Source organism: Musa acuminata, chromosome BXJ2-6 (assembly GCF_036884655.1).
Source record: "Musa acuminata AAA Group cultivar baxijiao chromosome BXJ2-6, Cavendish_Baxijiao_AAA, whole genome shotgun sequence".
NCBI lineage: Eukaryota > Viridiplantae > Streptophyta > Magnoliopsida > Zingiberales > Musaceae > Musa > Musa acuminata.
The window spans coordinates 39,376,130-39,401,179 of NC_088343.1; the positions used below are offsets into that span (position 1 = coordinate 39,376,130).

Sequence of the window (25,050 nt, forward strand, 5' to 3'; positions counted from 1 at the left end):
AGCTGGTCATGGTGGTCGGGGTTCAATAATGAGATCCTTTCTTGCATGGGAGAGTGCTGGCTGGTGGGGACGGTGATGGTATTGACTACAAAGGACGACTTGTCGCCCAAGCTCAAAGCCTTCTTCGTGTGGCTCGACCCTCACTATGGCTAGTCAAGAACGCAAAAGTTGACCCTCACTAGTCAACATAAAAAACAACAAGAGCACTAAATGCGCTTTAACCCCACCCACCATATACAAGAGTTTTTTAGTGACAAGAATAGTCCTAAACCTAACAGGGTGAAATCGACCAATTCTAATTTTTAGATGTAACTCAACATCCTTCGTATCTCACTCCCTTGATAGCAGAATCCAACTAAACTACATTGAGAATATGCTCAATGAGGCTCTTGGATATACCTATCTCAAAGGAACACTAACTTGATGGATAGTGACTAATGAGAATATGCTCAATGAGGCACTAAATGTAACTCAACATCCTTCGTATCTCACTCAGAAAGTCTTTGGCTCATCTTTAAGCACACTATCATCTAATTCGAGATATATAGTGATGTCAATGTTCAAAGAGAATTAGACTCATTTTTTTTCTCTCTTTTTATTCTTTACAAATCACTATGATCGATGGATTTAGGGATAAAGGGGGTATGAGAAAAGATATATGATTTCTCAGTGAATAGTTCATGTGATGGGAAGATGAAAGAAAATATATAATCTCTCAATCATGTCACATATCCACGCATTCGTATATCCGCGTATCCAATTATTATGTATTGTATTATTTTAAGTCCCTAAAAAATTTTATTTATTTATAAATTGAGAGTAAAGGTTTTAAGATAAACAATTAGGAGAGTCTCTTCCATCACATCTTTTAAGAAATCCTATCGACTTCCTTTCCATCAATCGATAACCATGATCAGAATTCAATCATATTCATAATATATCTTACTTAATTAGATAAAATCATATAAGTATTTCGAATAATCAATTATGTATAAATAATTATACATATTGTTTTCTGTCATTAATCTGAATATCTACATGTGGGAAAAGTAAGTCAAAATTGGATTTAGAAATTGCTTTTATGCATTGCGTCTTCAGTTTCCAACCTCTCCACCAAGGCATGTTCCTTCGCATCAACCTCGATTGCAATTACAAGTATCTAAGTTTAGATGAAAAGATGGGGGTTTGCATTGCATTATTGGCATCAAAAGGCATACACTATCGACAGTTCGTATAAAACTATGTCGATCGTAGAAGTTTATTATCTGTAAAGTAATTGTAGGTATTTTGAATCGCAAGCAACCAAACACTTTCAAGTATTGTTTGGGTCCAGCGGTTCATAAATGTCATGATAATTGGAACCAAAGCTTCAATTTTAAGTGTATCGATCTATAGGTACTGTTTGTCTCATCTTCCTCCCTCATTTCTTGTCTTCCTTCTATTCCCCCGTTTAGATGGGGCAACGGTGGAACGGGAATCTCCGATGGGAGGCAATAAACTTATCGGTTTCTCGTGTTCTCTCAATTAATTATCATCATCCTAGTGCATGATAAAACTTATGAGCGTTCTATCTAATAGGGTATATTTTGGGTCCCTGTCACGTTACAATCAATGTCACGTCACGGTACAGTCAAGGGGAGCACCCTCACGCGCCGAGTCAGAATCTGTATCAATGCATTGTTCGATATGTCCTGTCATGAAAGCTCGAGATGGTGTCATCTGACGTCGTTTTCGGGTGTCCCAAGACGACAAAGATACCATTTCACTCCTCGAGGATCGACCGTCACACCAAATCCACGTACGACTGACCCTCGTACAATTGTATAAAAACCCATGGCCGGCATCCGGCCAAGGGAGGACAAAAAAAAAGGAGAGAAAAACATCTACTGACTTGCTCGTCGGAGGGGCCAAAGTCGGGAATTACTCGACGAAGGTCATTTTTGTAGGAAAGTGACTACCCTCGAGCCGCAAATGTCTCAACCTGGGGATTGCTAACCAGCGAACTAAGGCAAGCTACCAACCAACCTGGAGACCGAGAAATGCTGATCAACACCCCCTTGCGAGAGCCCAACCTACCTTGACATCCAGCTCAACCGACAAAAGACTCACAATATTAACCCGTGGATCAAACCATGCTGACTCACCTATGTGCAATATTATACCTATGTGCATACTAAAAAATATCAACCCTTCGACCAATATTATGCTGACTCACATATTAACCGGTGGACCAATATTATACGTATGTGCATACTCACATATGCCGACTCACATATTATAGCTATGTTGACTCATACCTATGTTGACTCACATATGCTGACTCACATATTATACCTATGTTGACTCATACCTATGTGCATACTCACATATGCTGACTCACACCTATGCTGACTCACTTATTAACCCGTGGACCAATATTATACCTATGTGCATACTAAAAAATATCATCATCCGAGTTCTTATCCCCATTTATTATCTCAATCCTCAGCCCATTAAGGGTGAAAACAGTTTTCTCGATGATCTACTTGCCCTGTATTCAACTGGTGGCTGGATACGGCAGTAGATACGGAAGATGATGTTGATGATCAAGAAAGAGAACCCGCGTAGACCGTGAGTCAACGGTGGACGCCGGTCGGAGTCTCACATCGCCAAGAACGCAGCTACGGAGGTTAAAGTCAGCTTGGATTCGCTTACCGTTCGTGCCATCTAAGTGCCCGGGAACCTTCCTTGCTCGCTTGTGCCGCTTTTCCATCTGTGTTCGTCGCTGTTTCCCTGCTTCTCCTCACTTCTCGACTTCATCTCGTTAGCTCGAAGCAGCCTTGCCGCATGGCTTTGCTCCCCGCCCTCGCCGCTTTCCACGTCCTTGCTGTCCTCGCCGTCGCCTACGCCGACCGCGGCGGAGCTCCAGATGAAGATATCGAGGCGGTGATCACCAGAGCCGACAATAAAGCTGCCGACTCCGGCGAGAGTGAGCTGCAGGTTGGCGGCGGCCATGGCCAAGTGGGTTGCAGAACCAAAACCTCCTTGTTTCTGTTCTCGTCTTTTCTACGTGTACCGAGGCACTTCTTTGTTTGCTTGCAGGAGAGCGGGGTGGACACTCGTGTCAAGACTTTGCCGGACAAGATCGTGGTAGCCGGCAACCCCGAGGGCCGGGAGGTGCACCTTCTACTGCCGGGCGCAGGGGCGGCTCTCGTCGCCCATAGGCAAGCGCAACGGAGGGGTAGGAACGGCTCTCGCGGCAGTGGAGACGTATACGATCTCTTTACCCCTATTTTCCTCTTCCATACCAATAACCTATGAGAAAGAAAAGCTTACTTGTTCTTTTTGTATAGTTGGAGAAATTTCAGATCACTTCTGCTGAATCTGATGAAGCGAGATTGGGGAAAGGAGCAGATTGTGAAGCAAGGGTATGCATGTTTCTCATTCTCGTCATGTTCAATCGTCTCGGAATCCATGAATTGACTTGGTATTGACAGATTTTGTGGCTTTCGATGAGGGGTTCTGCCCTTTGATCTCTCAATACTATCAATTATGTCCCCTTCTTGCTTTCTCCCAAGTCCAACAAGTTGTCTATATATTCATAGAACAAATGCCAACATCTAATGTTGTTGTTTTAGAATGGTTCATTGCACATATAAATCGATTGAATTGGACCAAAAGATGGGTTGGATATTCACTATGAATGAACAGAAAGCAAACGATTATTTGACTTGCTAAATAGTTTATGTAAATTGTTTGTTCACATCAACCACTTGTGATCTCATTTTCTTGCATGGCATACGCCCAGATCTTTTAACCTTATCATATGTTTGTTGGAGTAACATTTCCGAAAGGGAAATCTTCATGCTTTCTTTCAGCAGCCCATATATGCACATGCTAAACCAGCTTGTGGGAGAGATGATGAGAGCCCCAGAAGTCCTCTGCAACAAAAAGTCCATGGGGAACCGAGTCAGAAGCATGATCAAGTGAACAGTGTGTCATTGGATCGAATGCCTGAGGTATACAATATGTTCGTTGCCCCCTTTGCTAACCGAACAGTCATACTCGTAGTCTAGAGATGAAATTCCTGAAGAGAACTACATTGAAACAGCATCTCCACACAACTTTGGGAGTTTCAGGTGTGACCCAACCATCTAATGGCGAGACGGCTATCCAAGTGCAAACACTGTTGGTACGGCAACTCTGTAACTCTATGAAATAGCAAATGCCATCCATTTTCTCTTCATCGTATCTGTTAGAAGATGACTACTCTGCCATTGACTATTATCCCACAAATAGGATATATTTTCTAAATAATCTTTCGATTAACAGTGTTATTGAGAGACGTACAAATTTGTTTCTTTGTTCAGTTTTCATGTAATTAAACAATAAACAAACGGAACAAAAGCTAAATGTGCATATGCATTACTTTAAATGTCATATTAATTAAAATTATGATACTGCCATCAGTATGCTATGAATTTATCTTGGCCTATGGTGATTATAACTCAGATCTCTTATGTATTCATTTCTCAACCAAGTGTATCAGTTGCTGGTAGTGTCAGAAACACTGGTGGTTTCTCCATATATAAAAAAGTGAAGTGACCATGTCCTTGTCCCTTATATATACACAAATGTGAATTGATGTGACATGGAAGCAATGATGTTCTTAATGGTTATGGTGTTTGAGAGAGTTTTGTTGGCCATAAGATTCAAAACTTATACTGGACAACTAGCAAGAAGTAGAACTTTTGATATTCTGAAATTAGACGATTTAATGTATGAGTTGAAAGATCAATGATGCAGTTAATGATCCCTAGATAATATTTAGGAATGCTCCTTTGTGTGGACATTCACAGGAAACAAAGAACATTAGACTAAAAAATGTCATGCACAAAACATCTTTCAGTGGCATAACAGTGAGCTTTTGGAATTGAAATATAATTTTAAAAAATATGCTAGCTAGCTTGGTTGATAAAGAAAATCACCGCAAGGTTCTTCGATCAAAACTCGACCTTTATCACTTATCCTTTGTAAAAAAATAAAATTAGAAGGTTGTATATTATGATATCGATGGCAGAATATTTATTAGCTTGGTTACTGATGATCTGTCAAATTCTAATGGCGTTTCTATGAGCATGGAATCAGTGGATGTTATGCAAAGATTTCTTGTATCTTGGCCGAATATAAGATGGATAATATGATGGCATGGATTTGTTTGGATGATCGTTTGGTAATTGAGGACCCATGAAAAAATGGCACTTATAGAAACTTGAAGACTGCATCTTAGAATTTCTTTTGATCTAAAATTTTTAAGGTACTTGATAGCTGTGTTCATATCTGCACAGCGAGATGTTTCGTACTGAATATAGTTTCAGTTTTGTTCCGTGAGCAAAGTTTTAATTTTTTTTTACAGTTTTGACGGTTCTGATCATGCTTTTGCATATCTAGCTAATCTGAATTCATATCAAATTGTATGAATTCGAAATAAACTTGTAATGTCATATGCTCAGCAGACAGCTGAAAGAAACTGATGGGAACTTGTTTGAATGTCTGCTTTTGTTTATGAGCACATCGTTTAGCTTCTTGATAACCGGATATTTGTTTAGATTGTCTTTCAAATTGATAGTGTAGGCGTTGTTGTAGAAACCTATTACAAAAATTGGTAATGACATAGAGCGTGTTGACAAAACAATGTCAACCTATTCATTACACATTATCTTTCATTTTTAGCATACATGGATCTCATTTTGTGTAAATGTCAAATAAATTGAAATTGACAACCCCTCTGGTTTTGCTTATGGCAGAATCAACCGATGGATGAAAGAGTAGTGCTGCACAATAGCAGAGAAGTGGTGATAAAAAGTGCCATGAAGTTTTCTTACATGTCAATCGGCATTTCTGGTGGTGCATTGGTAACTATCTTCTTTGGATACTACGTAACCCAATCGGGACACAGCAACAATTTTCACCTCAAGATCTGCACCTTGATTATGCTCGCATCCTTTGTTTTTGGAGTCAGCATTCCGCTGCTTAATTTTCTCCAACACCACATCAGGGTCTCTCTACAAGTCTTCAGAAGCCTCAAGTGCACAACCTTTGCACTACTTGTCCTGACACTGCTCGATGTGTCCATTCTTTTTATGAAGATACTTGCACTGTTTGCGTTCGTCCCAACAATTGCCGTGGTTGTGATTGCCTGTGTGATTGCATTCGATGAGGCACCATCGACAAGTGATGACCATCATCAGCAATAGCCTCTCTTGTAATATGCTGATGCTGAATAATATATGATAGGATGCACAACTTGAGTATAGATATATATGATAGCCAAGAACCTCTGAAACCATACATCTCTTTTGTACTCTAATTTTAGGAAGATGACCTGATTCAGTTGGATTAAATCAGTTAGACATCTACGGGATGCGGCACAATCACTTTGTATGTTTAAATTGTAATGCTGATGTTGTTAACACATGTTTAGATGGATTTGGTTACACTCGGGTTGGATTATTTTCAGGGTTACATATTTTTCTTGTCATTCTCCTTGTACTGCTTGCTTCTGTCCATGGAGAAGAAGATGCTGTTCGAGGCAAGATTAAAATTGTTTTTGTTTGTTAATTTACAATATCAATCTGATTATGGTGAAATGTATGAAAGACTTTGGAGTATATTATGGATGGCATTTATCGGTGGTCTGATGTGTATCATGCACGGGTGGTAAGTTTACCTAACGGTGACCCAATCATTAAAACCTTTAACCCAGCTGAATCTTTTTCCTTATCGCTTCTTTACTCTTCTTGTCACACACCCTTCTCTTACTCTAATTGCACTCTAAATGTCTTCTAAAATTTTCTCAATTCTTTGGGAATCATTCAAAAACATGTAGGGTATGGTTTTTTTTTTTCAAGAAGAAAATTCAAGCCCAATGCTCAATTTGATTTCTATTTTAATCAAGGTAAATCTAATCTTAATCTCTAAGCTAATTTCTGCAATTATATCTAAAGCTTACTATTCGCAACCTCCTTTCTATTGACAACCCCTACAAAAATAATAAAATATAATTATACTATCAACATACCCTTAATTACCAATCATATCCTTATTCCCATAATTACTATTAATTAATTAATAGTATCTTACTCCCTTGATAGCAAACTCTTCATTAGTTGATGGATCCAATAAAACTACACCAAGAATGTGCTTAATAAGGCTCTTGTGATACACCTATCTAGAGGAAACACTAACTTTGACAATTGTGCAATGTCTTAATCAAATCAAATGACCTATTTGTAATTAATAAATTTTCATGGACTTAAATATTTATTAGAATATATTTTTTAAAGATGTTTTCTATCAACACCAACCTAATCTTTTACCACCTCATCATCATAAACAATAAGATTTGGATAATAAAAGAGTAGTTGAAGAAAGAGAACGAGAAGAAGGAAAGAAAAAAAGAAAAAGAGGGAAAGGAAAAAAGAAATAAGTAGATTTTCTAATTTATTTTTTTTATATTAATTAATAGTTTTATTAGTCTTTAAATCTATTAATCTAATGAATTAATTAATTAATTAAGATGATTAAAACTAGCCCAAGTCTATGGGCTCGTAAGCCTCACATTTTGTCCATGAGCATAAGCCCATAGGCCAGCCCATGACATAACATAGCTAGTCGACGAGCATATAGGCCAAGGTGGGTGCTTAAGAGAAGTCATTCTTTTACGGGCTATTGAATCTAATTCTCTCGGGTATTAGTGAAAATATTTTGTTTAAGATATCATGTTGATTCGATATTGAGGTGGTGGTCACCATACTGATTGGGTAGGTTTAAATGGCGCAATATCGTGATTATACTAATTGGCTTCCATAGCTAATTAGGTGACATATATCATATACCAATTGGTTATCTATGTTTTGATAGAATTTTGTTACGAGTCAAATTTTGATTATTTGTTAATTTAGCAATATAATTTGCTTCTCTATAGGGAAAGAAATCTTATTTATGCCAAATCACTATGTTAAGCTCAAGAACTCAATAGTGATTATATGTATCAATAAATTATTAAATAATATCTACTCGACGTAGAGAATATCAGGCATAAGAGACACACGATAGCATTTGGTCATATGACTTAAACTGCACATATAGAGAGTAACAAAGGAAGAACATATGCATGGGCCTTAAGGCATCTCAACTTCAACTTCTCATGTAGGGATTTTTAAATGGAGGAGACATGAGATCGGGATTATGGCATATTGACTTAAACTACTCATGTAGGGATGGTGACTTGAATTGCTTGTGTTATATATTTCAATCGTATGAGACATATGAGGGATAAAAACTTGTCACTTGAAATATCCATGTAGTGAGTATCAAACACAAGAGATGTATGAAGATACCAAGATATGCTTACTTGAATTACCCATGTAGAGAGTATCGGATCCATGAGGGAATTAGAACATATCATGTATAGAGAGTGTTAGACTCAAAAGACGCATGAGGCCATTAGGACATACTAACTTAAACAACTTATGTCAGGAATGTTAAACATTAAAGATGCAAGAAGGTATTGTTGTATACTGACTTGAACTACTAATATAAGAAATCATAGGAGATGTGTAAAGACATTGAGATGTGCCAACTTAGATTGCTTAGGTAGATAGTGCAAAATATGGAGACGTGCATGAGTGTTGTCGCATAACAACTTGAACTACCCACATATGACATGTTGGAAGTAGGTTTCATGTAAGGGTGTCAGAATATGTTGACTTGAACTACTTATAAGGAGAGTTCAAATACAAAAAGATGTGTTCGACAAGGGTGATTGTTCGTTCGTTTCTCACTCCCTTAATAGCAAACTCTTCAAGAGTTGAGAGATCTAACATAACCATGCCAATGATGCACTCTGACAACTCTCCTCTGATAAATATGCCCCAGACGGACACTAGTGTAAGTTTCTAGCTTTACAATTGTCCTACGTCCTCAATCAAATCAAAAGACCTATTTGGAATTAATAATTTTTCAAAAACTAAAAAGTAAAATTACATTTAGAAATGTTTTCTATCAAAACTAACCTAATTTTTTACTACCTCATCACCTTCTATATAAAGACCTCACTACCACTGAATAGACAACAACATTCGGATAATAATAGAGAAGAAAATAAAGAAGAGACGAATACTAATAGAGAAGAAAATAAAGAAGAGAGAGAAACGAAAGAAATGAAAAGAAAAAAAGAAAGAGAGAGAAATGAAAAGAGGAAATAAGTAGATTTTCTGATTTCTTTTCTTGTTATTTAATTATTATTATTATATTTATTAATATGTTTATTAATTTTAAATTAGTTAATCTAATAAATAAATAAATTAATTAAAATAATTAAGACCAACATAAGTCCAAAAGCTTGTAGCCACATGCTTAGTCTACTAGTATGAGCTCATGAAGCACATTAACATAGATAGCCCACGAGTATGTATGCTAAATTGGGTACATAACTAGATAAATTGGGTACATAACTAGAGAGACTCTCCTTTTATAGGTCATAGAATCTAATCACTTATTTTAGATGTTATGTCGATTGGATACACTAAAGCGATGTCATGTTGTCACCACATTGATTAGGTAGGCTTAAATGACACCATATCATTATTATGCAAGGTGGCCTCCATGGTTAATTAGGTTATGTCAAGCACTTATTAGTTATTTATGTTTTGATTGAAGTTTGTTATAAGTTAAGATTTGATTATTTATTAATTTAGCGATAGCATTTGCTCCTCAGGTAGAAATATCTTATCTATGCCAAATCACATTGTCAAGCTCAGGAACTCAATATTAATTACTTGCATTTAGAAATGATTAAGCAAAGTTTACTTACTCAAATGTAGAGAGACTTGCGAGCACTAGGGTGCGTCGACTTGGACTTTCTACGTGGAGATATATAAAAATGTTAGAGCATATTGATTTTAACTATTGTACAGGTATAAGAGACACGATAGCATTGGTGCATCTAGAATTACACACGTGCATGAGGGAATCAAGAAGGTATCTCTATTTTAACCTGCTATGCTGGGAGTGTTAAACAGATGAGACAAGAGATAGGGTTGCAGTATGCTGAATTAAGTAATATCCAGGTAGAAATGTTGAATCGAAAGATCCATGTCCGGAGGTTCGTGACTGGAAGTTGCCGGGAACCTTCTTGCTCGCTCGGGCCGCCTTTCCCTCGCTGTTCGTCGCTATTTCCCTACTTCTCCTCACTTCTCGACTTCAGCTCGAAGCAACCTTTCCGCATGGCTCTGATCGACGTCGTCGCCCTCGTTCTCTACTTCGTCGTTGTTGTTGGTGTCCTCTTCGTCGTCGGCGCCATCAGATTCCGCCCCCGTCGAGATCCAGCTAAAGATATCGAGGCGGTGATCACCATTCGATAGAAAACATCTTTAAAAAAAATATAATTTAATATTTTAATCCATGAAAAATTACTAATTACAAATAGATTCCCTGATTTGATTATGGCATTGGACAATTATCAAGTTAGTAGTGTTCCTTTGAGATAGGTATATCCAAGAGCCTCATTGAGCATATTCTCGATGTAGTTTTGTTGGATTTTGCTATCAAGGGAGTGAGATACGAACTAAGAATTCTATAGGTCAATTTCAAGCGCATTTAGTGCTCTTGTTTTTTTTTATGTTGACTAGTGAGGGTCGACTTTTGCGCTCTTGACTAGCCATATGAGATAAGGGAAGGAAGAGCATTGTCGAGCCACACGAAGAAGAAGGCTTTGAGCTTGGGCGACAAGTCGTCCTTTGTAGTCAATACCATCACCGTCCCGACCAGCCAGCATTCTTCCGTGCAAGAAAGGATCTCGCTATTGAACCCCGACCACCATGAGCAACTCAAAGCAATGCAGACTACATATATATATATATAGTGTTTCTCATTTATTTTTTGTTCATGTACTACATGATTAGCTCACGATGCCAATCTCTACCTGTTAATCTTCAGCCACTCGGGTTGTAAGGGGAAAAAGGTCCATTTGGTTTTAGAGGCAGCAAGTGAAGGTGTGTTGATACTACCGGAATTGGAATTTGTCTAAGACTGTTTACTAAACACATCTCTTTCTCTTTCTCTCTCTGATGATACTGTTGACAGGGTTTAGAGAAGACGAGCGTATTGCATGTGAGGATCCAACGAAGAAACCTGGCATGTCGGACTTTTTAGACTGCCAAAAGAATCCAAGCATTACTACACAGAGAGCTTATGATTGTTAACACTGCAAGAACTTGATCCCAGGCACGCTCGCTTGTCACCTAATCAATTTTGGTAATGGTAGGTATTTTAGAAGTTCTAAATAGATTCAAACTACTCGAAGAATTAGGACTAGGAATTGAATCAGGGATTTAAGTAGGAAATAATATTTATGACTTGTTTTTCTTGTGACTCATTGGTATTTATGACTTGTGTATTAACAATGTTTCATAACTTGATCTTGTTATTTTTGAACCTTTTATTGGAGATGAATTATGATGATGATTTTGATCATTGTGTTCTCCTTTTTAGCAATGATTTTGCTGATGACAATGGAAGAGAATCTATGAATCAATGCTATAATTACAAACTTTTATGTGATTCTTGTAGAGTTATGTTCCATTTAATATCTCTTGAATTTAATGTAATTTGATATTCATGATACCTACCCATGATTAAATCTTATGCCATCAAGACAAGTAGAGTCTTTCATCAAAAAGATAAAAATTAATTAAATCTCATATTTTGATTATAAAATTAATTTATGAGCATAAAAAACTAATCTCGTGGGAAATGATACCGTGCTAGTCATATGGTGTTAAGCTATCGATCACATGATGTCGGGATATCAATGACATCATGCTAGACGAGTGGTTAGTGGCAAGTGATGTTTGATAACTATTGGCGTCCAACGATAAGCAAGCGACGTCCGATGATGAACGACGATGAGTGGCAAGTGATGTTCGATAACTATTGGCATCAAACAATGTCAAGCGACAACCGATGTGGAGCAATGACGAGTGGTGAGTGGCATCTTCCTCTTCGTCAAGTAGCGTTTAGCGACGAGCAGCATTGGACGACAAGTGACAAGTGACGTAACTAGGGTTTTGATATTAGTGCTAATAAGAATGATTGACTAGTAGATGAAATAATTATGGGAATAAGGATATGATCAGTAATTAAGGGTATGTTGATAGTATAATTATATTTTATTATTTTTGTAGGGGTTGTCAATAGAAAGAGGTTGTGAATAGTATGCTATAGATATAAATGCATGAAATTAGCTTAGAGATTAAGATTTGATTTACCTCGATTAAAATAGAAATCAGATCGAGACTTCGGCTTGAATCTTCCTCTTGAGAAAAAAAAAACCCTCCCCTACGAGTTTTCGAATGATTATGAAAGAATTGACAAAACTTTGGAAGACATATATCGAATGACACACATCGGACCAATAAATGCCATCCGTAATGTACCCCAACGTCCTTCGTTTCACCACAATCAGATTCTTAATTTGATGAGAGCATTACGATATTGTAAATTAATAAACAAAAACAATTTTAATCTTGGCCTCAAACAGCATCTTCTTCTTCTTCTTCTTCGTGGACGGAAGCACGCAGTACAAAGAGAATGACAAGAAAAATATGTAACCCCGAAAATAATCCAACAAGAGTGTAACCAAATCCATCTAAACATGTGTTAACAACATCAATAATACAATTTAAACATACAAAGTGATTGTGTCAACATCAACAATCAGGTCATCTTCCTAAAATTAGAGTACAAAAAAGATGTATGGTTTCAAGGGTTATTGACTATCATATATATGTTAGAAATTTTGATATCAAAATGTGTTTCTAAATTATTATAATAGAAACACAAGAAAACTTAATGTGAAAACAAAATTACATACCTCCGGTCAAGAATTTCAACAATAATTTTTTTTTAATTTTGATATTTTTCGATTCAGAACTCTCGTTTTAGATGGTGTAAAAAATCCTTTAGACTTTAAAGAGATATTTAGACCGAAGACCAAAATCCTCTAGATGTTCTCCCATCAAGAACATTTATTATTACCAACTTCGTTTAAGAAGAAATTCAAATTTGTAACGTTTGAATCATAATTAAGAATTTTAATGATACTAAATAAAATATTTAATAATAACAGTTTTATTTATAATGAATAAAAAATTAAAATATTTAAATCATACTAAATAAAAAAATTCATGATAATGAATTACAATATATCTATACTATCATATATTATTCAGCATCAGCATATTACAAGAGAGACTATTGCTGATGATGGCCATCACTCGTCGACGGCGCCTCATCGAATGCAATCACATAGACAATCACAACCACGGCAATTGTTGGGACGAACGCAAACAGTGCAAGTATCTTCATAAAAAGAAAGGACACATCGAGCAGCGCTAGGACAAATAGTGCAAAGGCTGTGCACTTGAGGCTTCCGAAGAGTTGTAGAGAGACACTGATGTGGTGTTGGAGATAATTAAGCAGCGGAATGCTGACTCCAGAAACAAAGGATGCGAGCATGATCAAGGTGCAGATCTTGAGGTGAAAAATGTGGCTCTGCTCCCATTGGTTTACGTAGTTTCCAAAGAAGATAGTTACCAATGCACCACCAGAAATGCCGATTGACATGTATGAAAACTTCATGGCACTTTTTATCACTTCTTCTCTGCGACTGTGCAGCACTACTCTTTCATCCGTCGGTTGAATCTGCCATAAGCAAAACCAGAGGGGTTGTCAATTCTAATTTATTTGATATTTACACAAAATGAGGTCCATGTATGCTAAAAATTAAAGATAATGTGTAATGAGAAGGTTGACAATGTTTTGTCAACATGCTGCTCTATGTCATTACCATTTTTTGCAGTAGGTTTATACATCAACACGTGCACTATCAATCTGAAAGACAATCTAAACAAATATCTGGTTATCGATAAGCTAAATGATGTGCTCGTAAACAAAAGTAGACATTCAAACAAGTTCCCATCAGCTTATTTCAGCTGTCTGAAGAGCATATGAAATTACAAGTTTATTTCGAATTCATACAATTTGTTATGAATTCAGATTAGCTAGATATGCAAAAGCATGATCAGAATATTCAAAACTGTCAAAAAAAATAAAAAAATTTTCACGGAACTAAACTGAAACTATATTCAGTACTAAACATCTCGCTGTGCAGATATGAACACAGCTATCAAGAATTTTAGATCAATATAAATTCTAAGATGCAGTCTTCAAGTTTCTATAAGTGCCATTTTTTCACGGGTCCTCAATTACCAAACGATCATCCAAACAAATCCATGCCATCATGTTATCCATCTTACATTCGGCCAAGATACAAGAAATCTTTGCATAACATCCACTGATTCCAAGCTCATAGAAATGCCATGAGAATTTAACAGATCACCAGTAACCAAGTTAATAAATATTCTGCCATGGATATCATAATATACAACCTTCTAAACTTTTTTTTTTTTTTGCAAAGGATAAGTGATAAAGGTCGAGTTTTGATCGAAGAACCTTGCGGTGATTTTCTTTATAAACTAAGCTAGCTAGCACATTTTTTAAAATTATAATTCAATTCCAAAAGCTCACTGTTATGCCACTGAAAGATGTTTTGTGCATGACATTTTTGAGTCTAATGTTCTTTGTTTCCTGTGAATGTCCACACAAAGGAGCATTCCTAAATATTATCTTGGGATCATTAACTGCATCATTGATCTTTCGTCTCATACATTAAATCGTCTAATTTCAGAACATCAAAAGATCTACTTCTTGCTAGTTGTCCGGTATAAGTTTTGAATCTTATGGCCAACAAAACTCTCTCAAACACCATAACCATTAGGAACATCATTGCTTCCATGTCACATCAATTCACATTTGTGTACATTTAAGAGACAAGGACTTGGTCACTTCACTTTCTTATATATGGAGAAACCACCAGTGTTTCTGACACTACCAGCAACTGATACACTTGGTTGAGAAATGAGTACATAAGAGATCTGAGTTATAATCACCATAGGCCAAGATAAATTCATAGCATACTGATGGTAGTATCATAATTTTAATTAATATGACATTTAAAGTAATGCATATGCACATTTAGCTTTTGTTCGGTTTGTTTATTGTTTAATTACATGAAAACTGAACAAAGAAACAAATTTGTACGTCTCTCAATAACACTGTTAATAGAAAGATTATTTAGAAAATATATCCTGTTTGTGGGATAATAGTCAATGGCAGAGTAGTCATCTTCTAACAGATACGATGAAGAGAAAATGGATGGCATTTGCTATTTCATAGAGTTACAGAGTTGCCGTACCAACAGTGTTTGCACTTGAATAGCCGTCTCGCCATTAGATGGTTGGGTCACACCTGAAACTCCCAAAGTTGTGTGGAGATGCTGTTTCAATGTAGTTTTCTTCAGGAATTTCATCTCTAGACTACGAGTATGACTGTTCGGTTAGTAAGGGGGCAACGAACATATTGTATACCTCAGGCATTCGATCCAATGACACACTGTTCACTTGATCATGCTTCTGACTCGGTTCCCCATGGACTTTTTGTTGCAGAGGACTTCTGGGGCTTTCATCATCTCTCCCACAAGCTGGTTTAGAATGTGCATATATGGGCTGCCGAAAGAAAGCATGAAGATTTCCCTTTCGGAAATGTTACTCCAACAAACATATGATAAGGTTAAAAGATCTGGGTGTATGCCATGCAAGAAAATGAGATCACAAGTGGTTGATGTGAACAAACAATTTACATAAACTATTTAGCAAGTCAAATAATCGTTTGCTTTCTGTTCATTCATAGTGAATATCCAACCCATCTTTTGGTCCAATTCAATCGATTTATATGTGCAATGAACCATTCTAAAACAACAACATTAGATGTTGGCATTTGTTCTATGGATTTTTCATGCTCCTGCAGCTCCGATATGTAGACAACTTGTTGGACTTGGGAAAAAGCAGGAAGGGAACATAATCGATAGTATTGAGAGATCAAAGGGCAGAACCCCTCATCAAAATCCACAAAATCTATCAATAGCAAGTCAATTCATGGATTTCGAGTCGATTGAACGTGACGAGAATGAGAAACATGCATACCCTTGCTTCAGAATCTGCTCCTTTCCCCAATCTCGCTTCATCAGATTCAGCAGAAGTGATCTGAAATTTCTGCAACTATACAAAAAGAACAAGAAACCTTTTATTTCTCATACACGTCATTGGAATGGAAGAAGAAGTAGGGGTAAAGAGATTGTATACTTCTCCACTGCCGCGAGAGCCGTTCCTACCCATCCGTTGCTCCTGCCTATGGGCGACGAGAGCCGCCCCTGCATCCGGCAGTCGATGGTGCCCCTCCCGGCCCTCGGGGTTGCCGGCTTCCACGACCTTTTCCGGCATAGGCTTGACATGAGTCTCCAACCCGCTCTCCTGCAAGCAAACAAAGAAGTGCCTTGGTACCTGTAGAAACGACGAGAACAAGAACAAGAAGGTTTTGGTTCTGCAACCCACTTGGCCATCGCCGCCAACCTGCAGTTCACTCTCGCCGGAGTCGGCAGCTTCATCGTCGGCTCAACCAACCTAATATTTTATCGCCTCATCACATTGTATATAATGACCTCCCTACCCTTTAATAAACAATAAGATTTGGATAATAAAAAAAAGGAGAAGAAAAAAAAAGGAAGAGAAAAAAAAAAAAGGGAAGGAGGAAAGAAAAAAAAAAAAAGAGAGGAAAAGTAAAATTTACGATACATACATTTCGATATTGCTCAGTCTTTGGCTCATCATTCACCACACTATCATCGAATTCGAGATATATATAGTGATATCAATATTCAACAAAAACTAGACTCACTTTTTTTTTTCTCTTTTTATTCTTTACAAATCACTGTGATCAATAGATTTAGAGATAAAGGGGGTATGAAAAAAGATATACGATCTCTAGATAGTTCACGTGACGAGAAGATGAGAGAAATATATAATATCTCGATCATGTCACATATCCACACATCCGTGTATCAACATATCCAATTATTGTGTGTTGTATTATTTTGAGTCCCTAAGAAAGATAAACAATTAGGAGAGTTTCTTCCATCACATCTTTTAAGAAATCCTATCGATTTCCTTTTTATTAATCGATAACCATGATCAGAATCCAATCATATTCATAATATATCTTACTTAATTAGATAAAATCATATAAGTATTTCGAATGATCAATTGTGTATAAATAATTATACATATTGTTTTACATCAAGGCCTTTGGTTGCTTGTCTATCTTCATCCCTCATTTCTTGTCTTCCTTCTATTCCCCGTTTAGATGGGGCAATGGTGAAATGGGGAATCTCCGATGGGAGGCAATAAACTTATGGGTTTCTCATATTCTCTCAATTAATTATCATCATCCTAGTGCATGATAAAACTTATGAGCGTTCTATCTGATAGGGTATATTTTGGGTCCAGGTCACGTTACAATCAATATCATGCCACGGTACAGTCAAGCCAGCAAGGGGAGCACCCCCACGCACCGAGTCAGAATCTGTATCAAGGCGTTGTTCGATATGTCCCGTCCTGAAAGCTTGTGACGGCATCGTCTGACATCGTTTTCGGACGTCCCAGGACGACAAAGATACCATTTCACTCCTCGAGGATCGACCGTCACGCCAAACCCACGTACGACTGACTCTCATACAGTTGTATAAAAACCCATGATCGGCATCCGGCCAAGGGAGGACAAAAAAAAAAAGAGAAAAACATCTACTGACTTGCTCGTCGGAGAGACCAAAGTCGAGAATCACTCGACGAAGGTCATTTTTGCAGGAAAGCGACCACCCTCGAGCCGCAAGTGTCTCAACCTGGGGATTGCCAACCAGCGAACTAAGACAAGCTGCCAACCAACCTGGAGACCGAGAAACGCTGATCAACACCCTCTCGCGAGAGCCCAGCCTAACTCGGCATCCAGCTCAGCCGACAAAAGACTCCTAATATTAACCCGTGGACCAAGCCATACTGACTCACCAGCCACGACATATTCGTTCACCAACCCTATCTGTCCCATCTTATACCTATGTGCATACTAAAAAATATCATTATCCGAGTTCTTATCCCCATTTATTATCTCAATCCTCAGCCCATTAAGGGTGAAAACAGTTTTCTCGATGATCTACTTGTCCTGTATTCAACTGGTGGCTGGATACGGCCGTAGATATGGAAGATGATGTTGATGATCAAGAAAATGGATCCGCATAGACCGTCAGTCAACGGTCGGAGTCGTACATCGCCAAGGACGCGCAATGTAGAACGAATCGATCGACGCAGCTTCGGAGGTTACAGTCAGCTTGGATTCGCTTGCCGTTCGTGCCATCTAAGTGCCCGGGAACCTTCCTTGCTCGCTTGTGCCGCTTTTCCATCTGTGTTCGTCGCTGTTTCCCTGCTTCTCCTCACTTCTCGACTTCATCTCGTTAGCTCGAAGCAGCCTCGCCGCATGGCTTTGCTCCCCGCCCCCGCCGCTTTCCACGTCCTTGCTGTCCTCGCCGTCGCCTACGCCGACCGCGGCGGAGCTCCAGATGAAGATATCGAGGCGGTGATCACCAGAGCCGACAATAAAGCTGCCGACTCCGGCGAGAGTGAGCTGCAGGTAGGCGGCGGCCATGGCCAAGTGGGTTGCAGAACCAAAACCTCCTTGTTTTTGTTCTCGTCTTTTCTACGTGTACCGAGGCACTTCTTTGTTTGCTTGCAGGAGAGCGGGGTGGACACTCGTGTCAATACTTTGCCGGACAAGATCGTGGTAGCCGGCAACCCCGAGGGCCGGGAGGTGCACCTTCTACTGCCGGGCGCAGGGGCGGCTCTCGTCGCCCAAAGGCAGGCGCAACGGAGGGGTAGGAACGGCTCTCGCGGCAGTGGAGACGTATACGATCTCTTTACCCCTATTTCCTCTTCCATACCAATAACCTATGAGAAAGAAAAGCTTACTTGTTCTTTTTGTATAGTTGGAGAAATTTCAGATCACTTCTGCTGAATCTGATGAAGCGAGATTGGGGAAAGGAGCAGATTGTGAAGCAAGGGTATGCATGTTTCTCATTCTCGTCATGTTCGATCGTCTCGGAATCCATGAATTGACTTGCTATTGATAGATTTTGTGGCTTTCGATGAGGGGTTCTGCCCTTTGATCTCTCAATACTATCAATTATGTCCCCTTCTTGCTTTTTCCCAAGTCCAACAAGTTGTCTATATATTCATAGAACAAATGCCAACATCTAATGTTGTTGTTTTAGAATGGTTCATTGCACATATAAATCGATTGAATTGGACCAAAAGATGGGTTGGATATTCACTATGAATGAACAGAAAGCAAACAATTATTTAACTCTCTAAATAGTTTATGTAAATTGTTTGTTCACATCAACCACTTGTGATCTCATTTTCTTGCATGGCATACACCCAGATCTTTTAACCTTATCATATGTTTGTTGGAGTAACATTTCCGAAAGGGAAATCTTCATGCTTTCTTTCAGCAGCCCATATATGCACATGCTAAACCAGCTTGTGGGAGAGATGATGAGAGCCCCAGAAGTCCTCTGCAACAAAAAGTCCATGGGGAACCGAGTCAGAAGCATGATCAAGTGAACAGTGTGTCATTGGATCGAATGCCTGAGGTATACAATATGTTCATTGCCCCCTTTACTAACCGAACAGTCATACTCGTAGTCTAGAGATGAAATTCCTGACGAGAACTACATTGAAACAGCATCTCCACACAACTTTGGGAGCTTCAGGTGTGATCCAACCATCTAATGGCGAGACGGCTATCCAAGTGCAAACACTGTTGGTATGGCAACTCTGTAACTCTATGAAATAACAAATGCCATCCATTTTCTCTTCATCGTATCTGTCAGAAGATGACTACTCTGCCATTGACTATTATCCCACAAATAGGATATATTTTCTAAATAATCTTTCTATTAACAGTGTTATTGAGAGATGTACAAATTTGTTTCTTTGTTCAGTTTTCATGTAATTAAACAATAAACAAACCGAACAAAAGCTAAATGTGCATATGCATTACTTTAAATGTCATATTAATTAAAATTATGATACTGCCATCAGTATGCTATGAATTTATCTTGGCCTATGGTGATTATAACTCAGATCTCTTATGTATTCATTTCTCAACCAAGTGTATCAGTTGCTGGTAGTGTCAGAAACACTGGTGGTTTCTCCATATATAAAAAAGTGAAGTGACCATGTCCTTGTCTCTTAAATGTACACAAATGTGAATTGATGTGACATGGAAGCAATGATGTTCTTAATGGTTATGGTGTTTGAGAGAGTTTTGTTAGCCATAAGATTCAAAACTTATACTGGACAACTAGCAAGAAGTAGAACTTTTGATATTCTGAAATTAGACGATTTAATGTATGAGTTGAAAGATCAATGATGCAGTTAATGATCCCTAGATAATATTTAGGAATGCTCCTTTGTGTGGACATTCACAGGAAACAAAGAACATTAGACTAAAAAATGTCATGCACAAAACATCTTTCAGTGGCATAACAGTGAGCTTTTGGAATTGAAATATAATTTTAAAAAATATGCTAGCTAGCTTAGTTGATAAAGAAAATCACCGCAAGGTTCTTCGATCAAAACTCGACCTTTATCACTTATCCTTTGTAAAAAAAAAAAAATTAGAAGGTTGTATATTATGATATCAATGGCAGAATATTTATTAACTTGGTTACTGATGATCTGTCAAATTCTAATGGCGTTTCTATGAGCATGGAATCAGTGGATGTTATGCAAAGATTTCTTGTATCTTGGCCGAATATAAGATGGATAACATGATGGCATGGATTTGTTTGGATGATCGTTTGGTAATTGAGGACCCATGAAAAAATGGCACTTATAGAAACTTGAAGACTGCATCTTAGAATTTCTTTTGATCTAAAATTTTTAAGGTACTTGATAGCTGTGTTCATATCTGCACAGCGAGATGTTTCGTACTGAATATAGTTTCAGTTTAGTTCCGTGAGCAAAGTTTTAATTTTTTTTTTACAGTTTTGACGGTTCTGATCATGCTTTTGCATATCTAGCTAATCTGAATTCGTATCAAATTGTATGAATTCGAAATAAACTTGTAATTTCATATGCTCAGCAGACAGCTGAAAGAAACGGATGGGAACTTGTTTGAATGTCTGCTTTTTGTTTATGAGCACATCGTTTAGCTTCTTGATAACCGGATATTTGTTTAGATTGTCTTTCAAATTGATAGTGTAGGCGTTGTTGTAGAAACCTATTACAAAAATTGGTAATGACATAGAGCGTGTTGACAAAACAATGTCAACCTATTCATTACACATTATCTTTCATTTTTAGCATACATGGATCTCATTTTGTGTAAATGTCAAATAAATTGAAATTGACAACCCCTCTGGTTTTGCTTATGGCAGAATCAACCGATGGATGAAAGAGTAGTGCTGCACAGTAGCAGAGAAGTGGTGATAAAAAGTGCCATGAAGTTTTCATACATGTCAATCGGCATTTCTGGTGGTGCATTGGTAACTATCTTCTTTGGATACTACGTAACCCAATCGGGAGACAGCCACAATTTTCACCTCAAGATCTGCACCTTGATCATGCTCGCATCCTTTGTTTCTGGAGTCAGCATTCCGCTGCTTAATTTTCTCCAACACCACATCAGGGTCTCTCTACAAGTCTTCAGAAGCCTCAAGTGCACAACCTTTGCACTACTTGTCCTGGCACTGCTCGATGTGTCCATTCTTTTTATGAAGATACTTGCACTGTTTGCGTTCGTCCCAACAATTGCCGTGGTTGTGATTGCCTGTGTGATTGCATTCAATGAGGCACCATCGACAAGTGATGACCATCATCAGCAATAGCCTCTCTTGTAATATGCTGATGCTGAATAATATATGATAGCATGCACAACTTGAGTATAGATATATATATGATAGCCAAGAACCCCTGAAACCATACATCTTTTTTGTACTCTAATTTTAGTAAGATGACCTGATTCAGTTGGATTAAATCAGTTAGACATCTGCGGGATGCGACACATTCACTTTGTATGTATAAATTGTAATGCTGATGTTGTTAACACATGTTTAGATGGATTTGGTTACACTCTTGCTTGGATTATTTTCAGGGTTACATATTTTTCTTGTCATTCTCCTTGTACGTCTTACTTCCGTCAGACGAAGAAGAAGATGCTGTTTGAGGCCAAGATTAAAATTGTTTTTGTTTGTTAATTTACAATATCAATCTGACTGTGGTGAAATGTATGAAAGACATTGGAGGATATTATGGATGGCATTTATCGGTCCGATGTGTATCGTTCGATACATGCACGGGTGGTTCGATACATGCACGGGTGGTAAGTCTACCCGACGGTGACCCAATCTTTAACACCTTTAAACTAGTTTAATCTTTTTTCCTTTTCCCTTCTTTACTCTTCTTGTCACCTTTCTCTTACTCTAATTGTCCTCTAAATATCTTCTTAAAATTTGTCAATTCTTTCATAATCATTTAAAAACATGTATAGGATGATTTTTTTTTTCAAGAAGAAAATTTAAGCCAAAGGCTCAATCTGATTTCTATTTTAATCAAGGTAAATCTAATCTTAATCTCTAAGCTAATTTTTACAATTATATCTAAAGCTTACTATTCGCAACCTCCTTTCTATTGACGACCCCTACAAAAATAATAAAATATAATTATACTATCAACATACCCTTAATTACCAATCATATCCTTATACCGTTAATTACTATTAATTAATTAAATTAATTAATAGTATCTTACTCCATTGATAGCGAACTAGTTGATGGATCCAATAAAACTACATCAAGAATGTGCTTAATAAGGCTCCTGTGATATACCTATCTAGAGGAAACACAAACTTTGACAATTGTGCAATGTCTTAATCAAATTAAAGGATCTATTTGTAATTAATAAATTTTCATGGACTTAAATATTTATTAGAATATTTTTCTAAAAATATTTTCTATCAGCACCAACCTAATCTTTTACCACCTCATCACCTTGTATTTAATGACCTCGCTACCCCTCAATAAACAATAAGATTTGGATAATAAAAGAGTAGAAGAAGAAAGAGAAAGAGAAGAAGGAAAGAAAAAAGAAAAAGAGGGAGAGGAAAAAAAGAAATAAGTAGATTTTTTAATTTATTTTTTTATTATTTAATTTTTTATATTAATTAATAGTTTTATTAGTCTTTAAATATATTAATATAATAAATTAATTAATTAATTAAGATGATTAAAACTAGCCCAAGTTTATGAGCTCGTAAGCCTCACATTTTGTCCATGAGCATAAGCCCATAGGCTAGCCCATGACATAACATAGTTAGCCAACGAGCATATAGGCCGAGGTGGGTGCTTAAGAGAGGTCATTTTTTTACGGGCTGTTGAATCTAATTCCCTCGAGCATTAGTGAAAATATTTTGTTTAAGATATCATATTGATTGGATACTGAGGTAGTGGTTACCATACTGATGGGTAATTTTAAATGGTGCCATATCATGATTATGCTAATTGGCATCCATAGCTAATTAGGTGACATATGTCATATACCAATTGGTTATCTATGTTTTGATATAATTTTGTTACGAGTTAAGTTTTGATTATTTGTTGACACACGATAGCATTAGGTCATGTGACTTGAATTGCACATATAGAGAGTAACAAAGGAATGACATATGCATGGGCCTCCATCTCAACTTCAACTTCTCATATAGGGATTTTTAAATGGAGGAGACATGAGATAGGATTATGGCATATTGACTTAAATTACCTATGTAAGGATGGTGACTTGAATTGCTTATGTTATATATTTCAATTGTATCAGACATATGAGAGATAAAAGCATGTCACTTGAACTATCCATGTAGGGAGTATCAAACACAGGAGATGCATAAAGATATCAAGATATGCTTACTTGAATTACCCATGTAGGAAGTATTGGATGCATGAGGGAATTAGAACATATCCTGAGAGTGTTAGACTTAAGAGACGCATGAAGCCATAAGGACAAACTAACTTAAACAACTTATATCGTGAATGTTAGGCATTAAAGATGCAAGAGAGTATTGTTATATGCTGACTTGAACTACTCATATAAAAAATCATAGGAGATGTGTAAAGACATTGAGATGTGCCAACTCAGATTGCTTAGGTAGATAGTGTAGAATATGGAGACGTGCATGAGTGTTGTCACATAACAACTTAAACTACCCACATATGACATGTTGGAAGTAGGTGACATGCAAGGGTGTCAGAATATGTTGACTTGAACTACTTATAAGGGGAGTTCAAACACAAAAAGATGTGTTCGACAAGGGTGATTGCTTCTTCGTTTCTCACTCCCTTAATAGCAAACTCTTCAAGAGCTGAGAGATCTAACCTAACCATGCTAATGATGCACTCGACAACTCTTCTCTGATAAATATGTCCCAGAGGGATACTAGTGTAAGTTTCTAGCTTTACAATTGTCCTACATCCTCAATCAAATCAAAAGACCTATTTGGAATTAGTAATTTTTTAAAAACTAAAATACAAAATTACACTTAGAAATGTTCTCTATCAAAACCAACCTAATCTTTTACTACCTCATCACCTTCTATATAAAAACCTCCCTTCCACTTAACAAACTCTCTACCACTCAACAAACAATAAAATTTGGATAATAACGGAGAAGAAAAGAAAGAAGAGAGAAAAAGGAAAGAAGGAAAGAGAAAAAAAGAAAGAGAGAGAAATGAAAAGAGGAAATAAGTAGGTTTTCTGATTTCTTTTCTTGTTATTTAATTATTATTATTATATTTATTAATATATTTATTAATTTTAAAATAGTTAATCTAATGAATGAATAAATTAATTAAAATAATTAAGACTAACATAAGTCCAAAGGCTTGTAGCCCCATGCTTAGTTTACTAGTATGAGCCCATGAAGCACATTAGCATAGATAGCCTAGGAGCAT

At 37.2% G+C, this 25,050-nt stretch overlaps 3 protein-coding genes across 6 annotated transcripts; 2 read left to right on the top strand and 1 right to left on the bottom strand.

The window, feature by feature from the left end:
* The first annotated feature begins 2,508 nt into the window (after window positions 1-2,508).
* LOC135615540 (uncharacterized) lies at window positions 2,509-6,492 on the top strand. Of its 2 annotated transcripts, none has more exons than XM_065114184.1 (6): window positions 2,509-3,000; window positions 3,082-3,249; window positions 3,333-3,407; window positions 3,861-3,998; window positions 4,091-4,171; window positions 5,787-6,492. In XM_065114184.1, the coding sequence occupies exons 1-6, from the start codon at window positions 2,827-2,829 to the stop codon at window positions 6,234-6,236; spliced, it is 1,086 nt and encodes a 361-aa protein (XP_064970256.1). In that variant the 5' UTR covers window positions 2,509-2,826; the 3' UTR covers window positions 6,237-6,492. The 2 variants fall into 2 exon arrangements, with proteins under 2 accessions (XP_064970256.1, XP_064970255.1); XM_065114183.1 differs by having other exon boundaries at window positions 2,512-3,000; window positions 3,858-3,998.
* Window positions 6,493-13,218: 6,726 nt separating this feature from the next.
* LOC103989302 (uncharacterized) lies at window positions 13,219-16,662 on the bottom strand. Its single transcript, XM_065114185.1, has 6 exons — window positions 16,554-16,662; window positions 16,305-16,472; window positions 16,146-16,220; window positions 15,531-15,668; window positions 15,359-15,439; window positions 13,219-13,746 (listed from the first exon to the last, which is right to left on the bottom strand). The coding sequence occupies exons 2-6, from the start codon at window positions 16,440-16,442 to the stop codon at window positions 13,297-13,299; spliced, it is 882 nt and encodes a 293-aa protein (XP_064970257.1). The 5' UTR covers window positions 16,443-16,472; window positions 16,554-16,662; the 3' UTR covers window positions 13,219-13,296.
* Window positions 16,663-18,178: 1,516 nt separating this feature from the next.
* On the top strand, window positions 18,179-22,179 carry LOC135615542 (uncharacterized). Of its 3 annotated transcripts, none has more exons than XM_065114187.1 (6): window positions 18,179-18,699; window positions 18,781-18,948; window positions 19,031-19,105; window positions 19,559-19,696; window positions 19,789-19,869; window positions 21,488-22,179. In XM_065114187.1, the coding sequence occupies exons 1-6, from the start codon at window positions 18,256-18,258 to the stop codon at window positions 21,935-21,937; spliced, it is 1,356 nt and encodes a 451-aa protein (XP_064970259.1). In that variant the 5' UTR covers window positions 18,179-18,255; the 3' UTR covers window positions 21,938-22,179. The 3 variants fall into 3 exon arrangements, with proteins under 3 accessions (XP_064970259.1, XP_064970258.1, XP_064970260.1); XM_065114186.1 differs by having other exon boundaries at window positions 18,181-18,699; window positions 19,556-19,696; XM_065114188.1 differs by having other exon boundaries at window positions 18,181-18,678; window positions 19,556-19,696.
* The last annotated feature ends 2,871 nt before the right edge of the window (window positions 22,180-25,050 follow it).